The following is a 17,027-nucleotide window of genomic DNA, read 5'->3' as shown; positions in this document are numbered from 1 at the left end:
CATTCAAAACCACAAAAAAAAATTAAAAAGGAAAGATAATGAAAAAACTAAAATTTAAATGTCTTATTTTTTTTTTAAAAAAAAGTTGGAAAAAAATGGACAAGAAATACATATGTTGTTGGTTTCTGTTAGTTGTCTCCTCCATTACATCACACGTAGGGGGGAAAAACAATATTGTTGGATCAAGAAAGTGTAACTAACAGAGTGATCTAAAATTTGTATCTCTCTGCACATTTATTTTTTAACCATAGCTAGTTTGATCCATAATTTTTCAACCAAAAAAAGACAATCTTGTTGTCTTTTTACACATTTAAAAAAATTATTTGATGAAATGATGAAATCCATGTTGAAAAAAGATTCATCTTGATCCAAAAATAATCATGAAGGCATTGGAAGCAACCGTTAGAAAAACACAATTGGTAGCCAAAAAAAGAGCCCACACAATTTTTGGCACACATGGACCAACAATACAAGTTGATGAAGCTGAGCTTAATAATAACAACAATAACAACAACAAAGAAAAAGAAATAGTAGAAGAAGATAACCAAGAAAATGTTGATCAAGAAAATCAAGAAAACAATGATGAAGATTACCATCCAATGAATGGTGAAACATATCATTTAGAAAAATTTCTTCCTAATGGAGATTACTATACTGGATATTGGGTCGATAATTTACCTAATGGACAAGGTAAGTATTGGTGGACGGATGGATGTATGTACGTAGGCGATTGGAGCAAAGGTAAAATGAAAGGTAAAGGTGTATTTAGTTGGCCTTCTGGTGCAATGTATGAAGGTAATTTCAAGAATGGTTATATGGATGGTGCAGGTACATATACAGCACCAAATGGTGATACATTTAGAGGTTCTTGGTTAATGGATTTAAAACATGGAAATGGTGTTAAAGAATATGCAAATGGTGATTGTTATGATGGTGAATGGTGTAGAGGATTACAAGAAAGTAATGGAAAGTATACTTGGAAAAATGGGAATTATTATGTTGGTGAATGGACAAATGGTACTATTTGTGGTGATGGGAAGTTGTATTGGAAAAATGGGAATTTGTTTGAAGGGAATTGGGAAGATGGATTGCCTAAAGGGAAAGGTACTTTTCATTGGGCTGATGGGAGTTATTATATTGGGAATTGGAGTAGAGATCCAGATGAATTGAATGGGACTTTTTATCCATCTGAGTCATTATTAGAAAGGGGGAATTTTGAATGGGATCCTCAACAAGTTTTTAATGTTGATTTGATCGGATGTACAATCTCACCAAATGATAAGGTTTCAGTGTTGCCTTCACAGAAGAAACTCGCGGTGAGGATGCCATCGTCGAGGCCTGTGGTGGACAGTAGTGACAACAACAATGTTGGTGGTAATGGGACGAGGAGGATGTCGATAGACGGTTCAGCAGATAGTGAATTTAGTAGAATGCAGTTATCAGGTGGAGTTGGAACAACATTAGTTGCTACTACAAGTAATTCTTGTTCAGATATCGACGCAATGGTTGCTTTGCTGGAATCTGATGGATATAAAATTGGGAGTTCTATTAGGATTCCTAAGATTGTCAAAAGGCAAGGAATCACAATTTCTAAAGGGCATAAGAATTATGAGCTTATGCTCAATTTGCAGTTGGGAATCAGGTAGCTAAATTTTCTTCATGTACAGTTCTAGTTTCTTCAGAGAGAGACGGGCAAAGTTGTCTCTATGTGACCTATAGGTTTGGGGGTTCTATCTGTGAAATCAGCCGCTGATGGTTGCATCAGGGTAGGGGGATGTGGCCCATTTTCGGACCGTCGGATGCTTCGTGCACCAGACTGCCCTTTGAGTTCTATATATGTACTAACCAGATAAAACATATTTACATAACAGATCACTTAACTTTATATAATAAGAATTTACTAACATATAGCCTGGAAAGAAAATGGTAAATGGCCTGCTATAACAGGACAAATTACACTGATAGTGTAAAAAATCTTTATACATTCGATGTAGGTAACTTATCGAAAACCTGTAAGCATCTGTCATATTGTGCATTTCTAGGCTAAGAAGAGTACTTTTTGTTTGTTTATGGTACCTTGTAATGTGAATAACCATACAGGCATACAGTTCAAAAGCTTGGCCCTCCTCCAACACTCAATCTCAAGCCATCAGCTTTTGATCCGAAAGAGAAGTACTGGACAAGATTTCCACCTGAAGGATCTAAGAGTACGCCGCGCCATCAGTCTTGTGAGTTCAGATGGAAAGATTATTGCCCAAAAGTTTTCAGGTAATAATGCCTCACTATGCAATGTTGTCAACTTATTTTCTTAGTATACTTAAAGAACAAAAACTAAACGTTATATTCGACATGATACTGTCCAGGGCTTTGAGAACGTTGTTCAAGGTGGATGCAACGGAGTATATGTTGTCTATTTGTGGTCCCCTTAGGGAGCTAAGCTCTCCGGGAAAAAGCGGAAGCTTCTTTTACTTGACAAATGATGATAGATATATGATCAAGACAATGAAAAAGGCAGAAGTAAAGGTGAGGGATAGAAAGATTGTTTCCAATATACCCTCGGCTCAAAATTTTTGAGCCTTGCAATGAAGTCATTATTTCCTCATTCTGCAAACTACATGGTTCCTTCTGATTTTTCCTGTCAATGAATGATCATTAGGTACTTTTAAGAATGCTAAATGCCTATTACGATCATTTTCGTGCTTTCGAGAACACCCTTGTGACTAGGTACTATGGCCTGCATTGCCTGAAGCTAAATGGACCAACTCAAAAGAAGGTAGATTTACATATAATGGCATTGAAATTGAACAATAGTTAAGTTATTCACCAAAAGAACTTGTAATCTGTTTCAATGGTTTAATTAGGTCCGGTTCGTGATCATTGGGAATCTCTTCTGCACCAATTACACTATTCATAAACGGTTCGACTTGAAAGGATCAACTTTTGGCAGGATCACAGATAAGCCAGAATCAGAAATTGATACAACTACTACTCTTAAAGACCTTGATCTCAACTTCATATTCAGGCTACAAAAGTCATGGTTTGAAGAATTCCGGAGGTAACATTTGTTTCTTCACGGTTGATTCTTTACTACTATTCAACTTTGAATATCAATATCGATATCTAGTCTTAATTGGTATTGCAAGAAAGAGCTCTAATCAGGGGCGGACTTATAGTTTTAATTACGTGTTCAATTGAACTCTCGACACTTTTTGGCTTAAATCCTGAATCCGCCTTTGGCTCGAAAATTTCTTTGATTTTGCAGGCAAGTTGATAGGGATTGTGAGCTCTTGGAACAGGAAAGAGTAATGGACTATAGTCTTTTAGTTGGTGTTAATTTTAAGGAAGGAAATGCTAGTACTGGATATCAAACTCCTTCTGGCTGTAGGACGCCTATCGGTTAGTGCTAATCTTATAACACTTGCATTTACATTTGTCAATACTATTACGTCTTAGTCCCAAACAAGTTAGGATCAGCTACATTTGTCAACTGCTAATTAACTTTCCTCATAATAAAGGCTCAAACTTTATGGTAAGAAAACAAGAAAGCATCATTTTTTTCCCCTAATGTTTGCAGAAAATGGAACAGAAGTTGAACCAATTCATCGGTTTACTAAATCAGATGTGGATCTATTACTTCTTAATCCTGCAGGGTAAGTTTTTCATCTGCCAAGTCTGCAATCTTCTCAATAAGTAAACTAGGACTACCTAAGCTATGTTGCTCGGACTATCTAAAAGTGTTGTCACTCTCATGTCAGATCCTTCAAAAATGCACTACTAGGATCTGACACGCACCTGGCACCATTTTCGAAGAGTTTGAGCAACATATCTTCTAAGTACTTTTCATTATCAAAAATGCAACTTATATTAATCTTTTGAGCAATGCAGGTTGACTAGAACAAGTTTAGGAATAAACATGCCTGCAAGAGTTGAAAGGACATTCAGGAAAAATGACTTTGATTTTCAGCTAATAGGAGAACCAACAGGGGAGTTGTATGATGTGACATTATTTTTCGGAATAATCGATATCCTTCAAGACTATGATATTACCAAAAAGCTTGAACATGCATATAAGTCTATACAATGTGATCCAAATTCTATATCAGCAGTTGATCCAATGGCATACTCGAGGCGTTTTCGCGATTACATATTCAAAGTTTTTGTAGAGGACAATTGATACTTGTAAGTTTTTAATTTGATGGGAGGAGTTCAAGCTGCAAGATGGATCTGTCTTGTGAAGGACTTCAACAATTTTTTGCTGTTGAAGCTTAGAAGAACTTATGCTTCATGAAATTTTGAAGTTTTTTTTTTGTTAAATTGTAGATATACTATTTTGATAGCAATTGTATAGAAAAAGTTGTAAAAGGATCTTGCAAATTAACTTTATCTTGATACTAAGTTTCAATTGCCAATTGACTAAGCCCCCTTAAACCATGTGATTTCTTTTGTTTCAGTGAGGTTCATGAACAGATAGTGTTTTTGTTCTTTTTTTGTTTTAGGCTTCCCATCCAAAGTCTGGCCGGCACCCAGCTGATTCGGATTCGCGTCACATGACACCTATTAAAGAGGGAAGTTGTGGTGGGATATGGTTTGTTTTTGTTATTATTCTTCAATAGAGTGTGAACTAAAATACCACATTTTTCCTTTTTAAGCTTAGCCCAAATCACAAAAGAGAGTAGGATATATTTATAAATATCACAACTACAATTAATAGTGTAGAGATATTTTACCTCTGTGAATCTAAAGTAAACTAACTGAAGTCGCCAGTATGAATCCTCTACTTGTCCGATCATGTTTTTAAGCACAAATAGCTCATAAACACTTTCACAATATTTAGATAAATTTAAAAAGTATTTTTAACCACTTATGTTTAAGTTAAAATAACAACAATAAGCTAAAAACCAAACTTATTATTTTTGCTTCCAAAGTCATAAGCTATAATCCAGACCCAGACAAGGATACTACTAATCCCAATATAAAATTTGGGATTACATTGATCCCGCATTTGATCGTTGATATTAGCTAAAAACCGGTATCAAATTATAATTCCGAACATTCTGAACCAAAAACGGGTAATGATATTTGTAATAACAAGATTTATCGGGCATCATTTCATCAAAACTCAAAAGAACCAACATTAAGATGACATCATTATTAATAATCCTACGACAGAAACTGTAACAAGAACAATCCATCACTTCGTCCAACAGAACAAACACAACACGATAATTACCACTAGGACAGTACCATCAGAAGAAAAAAAGGTTGAGATAGCCATAGGCCATACTTATTTCCAACTAACCACCACAAAGTACTCCAACGATAACAAATCCTTCTCCATGATCATATGCAAAATACTCTCAGAACTTCACACAAGGCAGATATGGAACTGCCCAAGATATCTATCTTAATTGTGTACTGTAGAGAGTTGCTCATAATGACAAGTAGCATAACTCTTTTTGTCGAGATCATTTATAAACTGGGTAGATTTACTGTTGCTTCTGCTCTAAACAGATATCCACCAAAGTCTGATCCCTGGGCAGCACAATTATCAATCCAACCAAGACAAGGTTCTTAATTCAAAGCCTCCAAATTCCTGCACCTACTGACCTCAGTCTCTACTCAACCAGTTTGAATAGCTCGGCACAAGCTGCACCAAACCCACAGGACTGTTGTTAAGATGATAACAGAAAATTACAACATTTGTAAGCACAGGAAAACTTAACATAGAAATCTTCCAACAAATCGACATTGACAAGAGGAAGGAAAGTCTGAGCAAACATTGGAATTGGGCAAGTTAAAAAGCAGACAAGTGAAACATATTATGGAAGCCCCTACTATTTTATTCCCAATTCCTCCAAGTTCAGAAGGAAAGAAATACAGGCGTCCAGATCTAACTCTTCATTACCCGAGGAATAACAGGAAAACTGCCACCAGAAACCCAGCCAGTGTGAGACCACTGAGACACGGTATAGGCAAGTGTAGATTAGGTTATAGTAAATACATAATATTAGAAGAAAAGGAAAGGGGAAGGAGAGGTTTTGAACAGAGATCTGTCCAGAAAGAACAAACTTCTGCTTGTTTGAGTATTTCCCGCTTAATAAAGAGAAAAATGAAAAGGAGGGAGAGGAAAGAAGTGGAGCCTAATTAGCTTTTATGCATGGCCTGTGGCCCATAGTTCCTAGTCGCTGGCATGAAGCTAATTGATAGCTAGAACATCTTTGTAAGTATGGAAAGTTAGTTGGAGGACCCTGTCTTATCCATTCTGGTATGATGATTGTTCTGGACTAAGAATAATTACTCAACAGAGGGGGAGAGAAACAAGGAGATAAGGCAGCAGGGGCAATACCTGCTCAACAGCAAGTGCCTGCAACAATCCAAGACCATCCACCATGCTGCAACAAAAACATAATAACCTTGGCCACACTGCAAATATGATGGTTGAACTTTGTAGCAACAGGCTAGTGGTCCTTCTCCCCAGTAGTTGTTAACCTGTACAGTATTAGAAACAAGACTAAGAGAATGTATATTGTGGTATAAGAACACTCTAATTCGTCTCAAGTAACTTCATGATTTAAAAGAACCAAGTAATATGCATTTCACCATCTAGTCTCCCTATCCACGTCACACAAAGAAACGATCTTGCCACAGGGACTGTCCTTGATACTGTTGAGGGAGTCCAACAGAGTGTTGATTTGCTTTCTGGATATCTGACTGCATGTGCAGAGAGGGCACCTGCTTCCCAGGGAAAGGAAAGCTGATCCCGACTAAGCTACTGTTGCTTACAGAGTGATACGGCTGAGCTGAATGAGTGTCCGAGTTATTGTAAACAATGCTCTGATGTGCTGAAGGTAACTGATATCCATTCAACCAGCTATAATCTTCCATACGAGGGATGGGGTTATTTTCGTTCTTTAAAGTCGAGGCAAATGAAGAGTCATCTACTTTGGGAGCAACAGAACCAAACCCTGGAGGTGGACCCAGATGCCTAACAGGTCGGCTCACTGGATTTTTCTTCATTCCTGTAAAGGTAACTGGTGAAGATTTCATTGACATGCTATCGGAACCAGCTACAGAGGATGGAAGTGAATTGAAGGTAGATGACATAGCAGCCTCTGGAACCTGGAAGTGAATATTATTTGCAGTGCTAAACTTCACAGACTGTGGTAAAGGAACTGAATATGCTGCAGGTGGCACCATTTCTGGATGATTTAGCAACTCAGCTTCCGTCGTTAGCCCATTTCCTGTCAAGCTCAAGCCCCCCAATCCATTCATAACAGCACCTTGCTCTACAGACCACATTGAAGTACTTGGTTGGATCGGCTGCATATATTGGGTATTGGTAAGAGAAATGCTTGTTGGCAGCCTTGTAGTACTCCAAGCATTCTGCAACCTCAATCCATCAAGTGCAGATGGGAATGGCCCCATCTCACAACACGTATCAACACATGACATGCTAACACCAGAAGGAGCATTGGCAACACCAATACCAGATACAGGAACCGCTAAGGTCATTGTACTTGAAGAGATGCCATTCGGTTTTTCCATCACTGATGGCTTAAAAACAATAACTTCGTCTTCTTCTTCACATTCCACATACAATTGCTGCTTTGGCAGCAGATCTCCCACAGTCAACTGCCCAGCATCCGGACTTTCCAGTTCAATACCACTTAATTTGGTAACATCCTTTGAGCCATTAAGTTGATAATCATCAGAAGTTTGGGGTTCAACACCAATGATAAATTTCTTTCCCCTGGTGTCAAAATATATTCCCTCTTCTCCAATCCGGACCACAGTAGCAAGAGCCTTTCCAGCTGCTATCATCCTCTGAAGACGTGCCTTCTTCTCTTTACTTCCACTATCACCACCAAAAGAATGTTTCCTCGAGAAGTCAAGGATAAGCTGTGCTGGAAGAAGAGGAACAAATCCTCTGAGTTCAAAGTCTTCCGGCAATGCAAGACGATTACCACTCTCATCTTCATCATACCTGCTCATATTGAAAAAGCATGTTTCATCTTCATCGACAAACTTAAACCCAGTCGACATTAGCTTATTAAAGAAAGTGATGCAGTTCTTCCAGAAAAAGGATCTAGCCCTTGCTTGTTTTTCCTCTGATTCATTACCAAGTGCAATATCTTGATGGCACGCCAACCATTCTACGAAAACCAAAATACCAGGCAATAAGAAGCTTGATGAGGGATCATTTAATTGGATACATCTCTCAACCACATGACCCATGAACTCAAAAGCAGCAGTAAATGCCTTCTGCAGAAGAACTGATCTCTGTAGAATATCAGCATATGACTGATTATCACTTTCCCTAATCACATTATGGATGGTGAATATTAAGATGGCCACGAGCCTGACAATTGCCAGTCTGCAGTCGGCAGCATCTGAACCAAAACTATATTTTTCCTCAGACCCAGAAGAGAGAAGCTCAAGCAGATCATTCTTAACCATCGACAGCACTTCATCAAAAGTCTCCAAGCTGAGCAAAGAAGATAAGAATATAGTGTCAATACTTAATTATGTTGTTGTCAATATCATATATTCATTAGACAGGAACATACCTAGTGCGCGTGAAAAGAATACCATTCAACCGAACGTATCCTGTGCTAAAGGTTTTGAAGATTTCAGATATACTTGAAGCTTTTTCCTTCGCTAAACTTGCTTCAACCTTTCCATCTTTCAGAGACTGCCTCGTTTCATATTTATCTCGTCCTTTACCAGTTGTTCGGGAAGGAGCTGCCTTGATAAACGAAGCCTTAGCATCCCCTGGCAGCTGGGAGTAACACTGACGATTCTGCCATAACAGAGAGATCAATTAACACTAAGACCATCCACATAGCCCATTGCAACAAACAGTCCAAACGGAAAGAAAAGAAGTCCACAAAACTTTAATATGAAAGAGTCTTTTGGGCAGAACTTGAACACTTGCAAAATATATACTAGATAATCACATCTTGATCACTCATTGACAAACCAAAAAATAGATGCAAATTGAAGTTCCACACTTCCAGCAACTGAAATGATGGAAATCAAAGTTCCACTACAAGATCTCGAGAACTTTCTACAAATGGTATTTAGGTGTCTATTTTGCTTCAAAAAATCAGTTCATACTGATATTGTTTAACATAAGCTAAACCTATATTCGATATCATTCTTCTCTAAATAAAAATTCTTATTTCTTTTTCATTTTACCAAACCGCAGAAGTATGTCACTCTCAAAAGATTAATAGACAAGTATATTCTTGAAAGTTAGTTTGGGCAAGTAATAACTCTTCCATGACACAAGAAGCATGATGCTACTTAGTACACGTCAGGGAAAAGGACAAAGGGAAGGGGAAAACATAAGCAACCACAGAACCAAGGACAGGAGAAAATTGACAAATGTAAGGCATCTTCATCATAAAAATAAATCAAACCTCTATAGATTAAGCATACAACAATTATTGACAATTATAATGCTAACAATAATTGGGTTCCATCTATAGGCAAGCACAAAAAAGAAACAAGTATTGGCATGTATTCTTTTTCTAAAAACAAAGCTAAGGATTTATTGTGTCGGAAAACGCCACTGTATATAGGTGATATACAAATATGTAGAGAACCTACACAATAAGGTCTCTCTACACATGACTCGAAATTGTCTACATTGACAGGAACAATTGTTGGCATACCTGTCCAGTCGCTTTTCACAGGAAACTTTTCCTTTCCTCACTCTTTTCTATTCGTGTTTGAAAATTACATCGCTGTTGAGACTTGGATTAGGAAGCAAATAATACTTAACCAGATCAAAATTTTAAGGAACATAGCAACAAAATCAAAGATGCGGACAGTTGCCTTCAAATTGTTGGAACAAGACGAGAACAGAAAAAATGGTAGACAAAATGTCGCATAATTAAATCACACAAAAAAGTTTATTACAGAAGACTGAACAAATTCAGGTTGAATCAATATAATTTTTTTTTACTTTATCATCACCTCTATCAAGAATGGAACTTTCTCAACCGGGGATTTGACCATCTTACGTTGGAAACATCCTTTGTTCCATGATTCATTCCATGGTGAAAAATCCATAATCAGAAAAACATTTATTTGGCTATGCCTTTGGGCTTTGCTCACCAAAGATATTGCGATGTCTCCAAATAATTTTTCCAAGATAACAAACATTGACAAGTTCTATCAAGAATGGAACTTTCTCAACCGGGGATTTGACCATCTTACGTTGGAAACATCCTTTGTTCCATGATTCATTCCATGGTGAAAAATCCATAATCAGAAAAACATTTATTTGGCTATGCCTTTGGGCTTTGCTCACCAAAGATATTGCGATGTCTCCAAATAATTTTTCCAAGATAACAAACATTGACAAGTCGGAGAAGAGGGAGAGAGGGAGAGATTTTTTTCAAAGATCTGATGCAAAGATGAAGATGAGCCTTAACGCAACAACTAAATAAATTGTTTACCTTCTCAAATGCAATGATCAGGTTGTCCCTTGCAGTTGTAAAAGGACTCTCGACTGCAAGACTACGAAAATACCGATAGATCGCCACCAACTCATCACTGGAATAGGAGGCCAATATTGCAAGCTGAGAAAACAACACAATCAGCAATTTCTACAAATATAAACACTAAGGAGTCATTTGGTGTGAGGTATAAGGTATAATAATCCCATGGATAAAATGCACGACTATTTTATTCTGCATTTGGTTGGAGGTATTAGGGAATCTTAGGTTTATTTATCCCACCATTTATACCTAGTGATGGGATAAGTTATCCCATATACATGATGGAATAACTTATCCCGGGATAATTAATCCCGGGATAACTTGTTCCCAACCAAACGACCCCTAAGATAAGTGTTGCATAGAAAGGTTAATCAATTATCACTTTTCTCGTATTTCCTACCCTCCAACGATAAGTAAAGATTTCTCAATGATCATTCAGAACAAAACCAATAAACAACAAACCCCCAGTGAAATCCCACAACGTGGGGTCTGGGAACAAAACCAATAAAAAAAAGAAATAAAATATACCTGATGATGAGGATTGCCGCTTGATGGCCACAGTGAAGAAGCTTGCAGGTAATAACTTGATGCTGCTGCAAGGTCCCGAGCTTTAGAGTCACCCTCACCATATAAGCCTCTGTACCGAGCAAGATCACCCAGATAAATCAAACAACGATGGCAGGATATCAAGCCTTTCTTCATCTCAATTGATTTATTAGCATCATTAGAAGAAGGAATCTGATCCCCTGGATCATCAGAGAAACTTCCTAGTGGCAGGCCATACTTTGCCCTGACTTTCACGATCAAATCATGATAAAAGCCAGACGCTTCTGAGAGAAAAGTCTTGAACTGCATGCGGATCTTTGTGATGTTATCCGGCCCATTGCGAGGCGGACCTTTCCCAGTCCGAGAGGTTGATCCACTTGAAGCTATTGCAGCATTGAAGCGTGCACGCAGTTCCTCAATTTTTCTATAATGCAACTGCCACAAGGCATACTCTATTTCATGTTGTTCAGAAAAAGCATGATCCTCCAGGATGATAGCTTCATAGTTTTCACGCATTTGTTGCCATGCGTCTGGGTCAGAAGATACTCTAGCTTGTGCTGCTTTTCTACGCTTGTTATCCAACTCCACATTCTTAACAAAATCAGTGAAAATGTCAATTACATGTTCCAAACAAGCAAATACATAGTACTATCTCTATGCATTAAATGAATACAGCTCATTACACCTGTACATACAGCAAGAGCTTCTGCAGGTCAATAAAAGTTTTTAAACTAAACTATGTATGTGGGTCAGTAATATAGTCACTATATGGTTATAATGATCAAAAATAATTCTAGATATCCATAATTCAAACGGTAAAGCAATGACGCGATAACGCAATTACTGACCTTGTTGAAGAGCCGCTGAACGCGTTCCCGTGAAGAATGATCTAAAATGTTATCCATCTGAATGGCCATTATTCATCAAGCTATTCAGTCTGCGGCACCATAGCACAATCAGATATCAAAAAGGGGAAATATGAAAACAAACGAGGAAAAATAGAAATGCAATCATTTACACATTAGAGAAGGATACATTACACAAACAAGAATAGAACTCGGAAGTGAATCTAGGGGAATGCACACTGTAGAAAGGGTTTCAAAATTGTCAACAGTTAATTTTTCTTATTAATGTAGACAATTTAAAGGCAGATTAACCCTCAACCTAAGTTAAATGGACTCTTCACTTCCGATGCCACACCCGTGTTGGATTCTCCAAAAATACACTATTTTTGGAGAATCCGCCACACCCGTTGACATTTTACAGAGTCAACGCAACATAGCCCTCAACAAGCTAATAATGATATTTAGATGGCCATAACAGATACACACTGCAATTAATGACTTCTTTAAAAGGAAGAAAAAAACGACAAAATTTTCTCCGAATAAATACAAAACTACAATCCTAAAATATCCATATACTAGCTGAATGGATACGACAACCAGGTGCACCGCTCTACCCTTCTCCACATAAATAGCCAGCTTTTTGCGCCTAACCCACACATCATCTATTGTGTCTCTCACCACTAGACCAAAACCCTGGGAACTTGACTACCTTCCTCTATCTTGGCAGCAAGACCTATAAACAGGACTATATTTTTCAAATACACCCAAAAAACGACTCATATACCTGATTTTCCTAAGATTCCATCAACAATATAACAAAAAAATGGAATCCGCAAAATCCCCAAAAGCCAACGGTGCACCCCTCTATCTATCTCCACTTAAATACCAGGCTTTTTGCACCTAACCCACACATCATCTGTTGCGCTCTCACCACTGGACCAAAAACCCTAGGGGCTTGACTACCTTCCTATATCTTGGCAGCAACACCTCCAAACAAGACACTAATCTCTCCAAATACACCAACAAAAAAAAATCATATACCAGATTTTCCTAAGATTCCATCAACAATACAACCCAAACAAAAAAAAAGTCCAATACAACAAGCCAATAAACCCATTAATATCACCGCAAAAGAAAAAAAATCGTCAACGCCCTAATTACATAACAAAAAATTGAAACAGAGAGCAATTTTCAATTCGATCATGAATATTACCAAAAACATTAATACGAAACGGAAATTTCGAAAAAACTTACCAAAATCCGCAGAGCAGATCCAGGGAAATCCTCAGATCTCCCTCGAATCACCTTGATTCTTTCAATTGACAATAATACCCTATATATTACGTGTATGTATACGTATTTTAGCTATAAAGATGAAGAGAAAAAACTAGGGTTTCGAAATTTTAGGGCTATTGAGAAGCGCGATGAATGAGGAGGAAGAGGAGGAGAAGTAGAGAAGACTTTTTATTTATTTATTTAGCGTGAAAATTCATCGTTCATCTAGATGGTTAGCACACCGTCTCTGGGACTCTCTATCTAAGCCCAATTTCGTCTTTTTCAGTTAGCACTGTATATATATATATTGAAAAATATAATAATCTATCTGATCGCTCGTATGTAAGAGTTTTGTTTGAATAAACATATAGCTTAAAATAGTATTTTTTTTTATTGAAATTAAACACTTTGTATTATTGCATTTACGATCTACATGTTTGAATGTACTATTGATATCATGTACAATTCAACTTTGGAAAGACTTCTCCGAAGAGATTTCGTTTAACGAAGTAATTAAAAAACTGACTAAAATGTGAACTAGTATGAGAAAACATGTTTGAAAGATTTAAATGTCTTTACACATTATTTCTATTTTTTATAAAGCAGTTACTTGTTTCTGAATTCTATTAATAACATTTTTAGCATCAGATAAAATATTCATACTTTTCATCTCTTATCGATAAATATTTGAAAGTTTTTCTAATAACAATCGCTTCAATAGACATGACTTTCGCAACATCTTGTTAAGAATCCATGAATATGAAGTCGTTCTCCAAAGTTATTCAGTATCACAATATTAATGTTTGTTTTTTTATCATCAGTATGCAATTATGCATTTGTAAACCATCTTACAAATTTGTTAGTTAAGCACGTGATGATTTTTAGTTGAGGAACAACAAAAAGCTTTTAGTTAATCATAATTTATCTTTTTCATTCTTAAAAGATATTTTGAAACAATATCTTTTCTAACTTTTTCTAATTAAAAATTTAAGCATTTCTACCTTTTTTTAATTTGTCATATAATATTATTATTTAAATTTAATAATTACATATGAAATACTTGAAATTTAGTTAAATAAATAATTTAAGTATCTAACCTCTGCAATAACGTTTGAAGTTTAGTCTTACCAAGATTATAACTTCACGCGAAAAATCTAAAATTTAGTCAAATAAATTATTTAATCTCATGAAAATTTTATAACATTGTCATCAAACAAGTATTATATATCTTTCACTTTTCTTGCATATTCTTGTGATTAAATAAATATACATCCATCAACAAAATTTGACATTTTGCCACCCAATGAAAATGCAATAACCGAAGCTATGTCAGCCAAAAATGGATTTGGGTGTCTTTCCTTATAGTTTTTTTTTTCTTTTTGATTATGATTGGGATTCAGAAAAGTTAAATCATACGGAGGAGATTCAATCATAAACGCCTATATTTTAATTTTGTTAAGATCGTAAAAAATGTCTGAAGTTAATCTTAATAAACCATATTAAAATTCAAGCAAAATATCTTATGTTAGTTTGGCTTCACTAGGCCATACTTTAGAAAATAATTCAAAGTAAGACTCATATTTTCAACCCCAGTCAAATAAGTTTGCAAAATAATAATAATTCAATTTCAAGTATAACTTAAATTACATTACCAAAAGCGAAATTTGTGCACTTACCTCCTGGATTATATTGTTTCGACCCATTTCTACGTGATATTGTAACGAACTATACATCAGGTTCAATTCATTGGATCAAGGCAAATAAACAAATCACAAAACTAAGGCGGAATGGACATAACAAGTAACACAGTTGAATTTGCATCCAAAATAATTTCATAGAAAAGTCAATTTGCCATCTCTAACCATGAGAAAAATTAATACAAAACAAATCCTTCCCAAAGAAACTAATATCAAATCTTCAACTCCATTAAAACTAATTTTGAAACACTCATTTTTAACTTAAAAGTATAAAGCAATTCCATCTAATATTTTTTATTTGTTTGCTCCTCCCTTTGGTATTAAACCAAAAATCAGCATCACTTCATTTTCTGTTGCTGCTGCTGCTGCTTTCTCCAGAGTTCCTTCTGTCATAATGAACGATTCAAATACTCTCACTAAATAAGAATGGTAACAAGTAAAATGCCTTCCATAGACAAAAAGAACTCTGCTTAGAAAAATACAAAGAAAAATGTACTCGCGCGCTCACCAGTTTCCCAAGTTTGAACGGATTGTATTTGTATCCGCTCATTCAGCAAATTTGATGTAGCATTGTAGTGACAAAATGAATAACCAAGTAGATCAACAATACAGGCCAGCACAGAGGAACATCAAATATGGGGACGAAAGTAATGATATACACCACACAGATAGCCTTTGTTGTGAGATACCTGAAGAAATCAGACAAAGAGAGTAGAGATTAGCACCAACCAAGTGTCATAAGAAAGTTGTAAACAACTTGAGATAGAAGCATCATCACAACAATCAACTAAAAAGGAAGACCAGTGGAAATAACTGTTAGTAAACTGTATTGGAAAATATTAAAACAGTAACAACAACTAAAAGTAATAAAACACAGAATCTGGAAAATTAATGCAAGAACAAAATCGAGCCAACTGACTGCACAGTGTGTCCTTAAGGAAATTATTCCCCTCAAAGTACCCGAGATTTTGGAATCTTTCCTCCCAGGATAGAACGATTTACTCACCAAAGTAGAGGTACTGCAAATTTTTGGTGACTGCGAACCACTCGAAGGCTGTATATCACACGAATTTAGGAAGTGCAGAAAGAAGAAGAAGAAGATGTTGTTTCAGAATTTTCGTATGGAACATTCTGAGGATTAAGAGACATATATAGACTATTTGCACTTTTTAAGAAAAGGCACCTGTTGGGAAATAATTTTAAATTAATCCGGAAAAGAAACGGATCGCGGGTCAGGATTTTCACTTAATTAATTAAATAAATAAATAATATTAATTAATTAAAATTAAATAATCCAAAGCCGAAGCCGAGTGAGCGACGACAACGACGGCGCGAGGGGAGACCTCTTCTTGACCCTTTTAGCAACATAAAGGAGTCCTTCTACTTTTAAGTAGGAGACTTTTCATTTCCACCACCTATGTGGGACCAAAGCTTATTTAATAAAGCAAGAGAGAAGATATCATTTTCCTCTCCACTTCTTTTTTCCTCAATTTCCCATTCAAACTATCAATTAAACCCAACAATAACAACAAAGCAAACTGAATAAATTCACTAAAAAGACAAACAAAGAAAAAATGATGACAACATTTTATCCAAAAAATAGAAATGATATCACAGGCATACGGCAGGAACAATTACCAGAGCTTGAAATCCAGAAGGCTGCGAATGAAAGGCTTGATCTCATCTGAAACTTTAATTGGCAACATAGGTCCATCAGAAGGTTCCCTCACGTGATCAGCAAGACGCGAGAGGAAACTAGCCAACAATTTGACTATGTATAAACCCAATAAATATGTAATCAATAAAATCCCCGAACAAAATAAATCCGGAGAGCATAAAAGAGTGCCAAGACAGTCGTCCCAATCCACCTATGGAGTAGGTGAGGAGTGGTTTTAACTAAGTAATACTGGAAATCATCTGCAGGTTGGGAGCGTCTTTTGGTCCAAAACTGCAGTTGCTGATGAACCATCTTCCCCAACAATGTCCAAAGCTTCAGCTGCTGATGAACCATCTTCAGCAACAACGTCCAAAACTGCAGCTACTGATGCACAATCATCCACAACAACGTCCAAAGCTGCAGCTGCCGATGCACAATCATCCACAACAACATCCAAAGCTTCTGTTGCTGATGCACCATCATACACAACAACATCCAT

At 36.5% G+C, this 17,027-nt stretch overlaps 2 protein-coding genes and 1 pseudogene across 2 annotated transcripts; 1 reads left to right on the top strand and 2 right to left on the bottom strand.

The window, feature by feature from the left end:
- Positions 1 to 380: 380 nt before the first annotated feature.
- On the top strand, positions 381 to 4,174 carry LOC129877761 (phosphatidylinositol 4-phosphate 5-kinase 6-like). The gene is made up of 8 exons (XM_055953288.1): positions 381 to 1,642; positions 2,101 to 2,268; positions 2,364 to 2,523; positions 2,657 to 2,773; positions 2,862 to 3,055; positions 3,263 to 3,396; positions 3,575 to 3,650; positions 3,886 to 4,174. Exons 1-8 carry the CDS (start codon positions 381 to 383, stop codon positions 4,172 to 4,174), a joined length of 2,400 nt encoding a protein of 799 aa, XP_055809263.1.
- An 878-nt stretch (positions 4,175 to 5,052) lies between these two features.
- Positions 5,053 to 13,430, bottom strand: LOC129877760 (nonsense-mediated mRNA decay factor SMG7-like). Its single transcript, XM_055953287.1, has 8 exons — positions 13,154 to 13,430; positions 11,903 to 11,991; positions 11,037 to 11,645; positions 10,467 to 10,589; positions 8,568 to 8,800; positions 6,601 to 8,485; positions 6,347 to 6,489; positions 5,053 to 5,647 (listed from the first exon to the last, which is right to left on the bottom strand). Exons 2-6 carry the CDS (start codon positions 11,969 to 11,971, stop codon positions 6,622 to 6,624), a joined length of 2,898 nt encoding a protein of 965 aa, XP_055809262.1. The 5' UTR covers positions 11,972 to 11,991; positions 13,154 to 13,430; the 3' UTR covers positions 5,053 to 5,647; positions 6,347 to 6,489; positions 6,601 to 6,621.
- A 1,779-nt stretch (positions 13,431 to 15,209) lies between these two features.
- On the bottom strand, positions 15,210 to 17,027 carry LOC129876816 (protein RER1A-like; annotated as a pseudogene).

Source organism: Solanum dulcamara, chromosome 12, assembly GCF_947179165.1.
Source record: "Solanum dulcamara chromosome 12, daSolDulc1.2, whole genome shotgun sequence".
Taxonomy (NCBI): Eukaryota; Viridiplantae; Streptophyta; class Magnoliopsida; order Solanales; family Solanaceae; genus Solanum; species Solanum dulcamara.
Note: the sequence above shows the minus strand (reverse complement) of the source record. Positions and strands in the feature narration are given on the sequence as shown.

Coding starts and splice junctions, on each gene's coding strand:
- LOC129877761 (XM_055953288.1), top strand. CDS start 381: ATGAAGGCATTGGAAGCAACCGTTAGAAAAACACAATTGGTAGCCAAA. Junction 2,524..2,656: donor TGAAAAAGGCAGAAGTAAAG/GTGAGGGATAGA, acceptor AATGATCATTAG/GTACTTTTAAGAATGCTAAA. Junction 3,651..3,885: donor TTACTTCTTAATCCTGCAGG/GTAAGTTTTTCA, acceptor TGAGCAATGCAG/GTTGACTAGAACAAGTTTAG.
- LOC129877760 (XM_055953287.1), bottom strand. CDS start 11,971: ATGGCCATTCAGATGGATAACATTTTAGATCATTCTTCACGGGAACGC. Junction 11,646..11,902: donor TTCAGCGGCTCTTCAACAAG/GTCAGTAATTGC, acceptor GATTTTGTTAAG/AATGTGGAGTTGGATAACAA. Junction 8,801..10,466: donor TGATCATTGCATTTGAGAAG/GTAAACAATTTA, acceptor CTGTTATGGCAG/AATCGTCAGTGTTACTCCCA.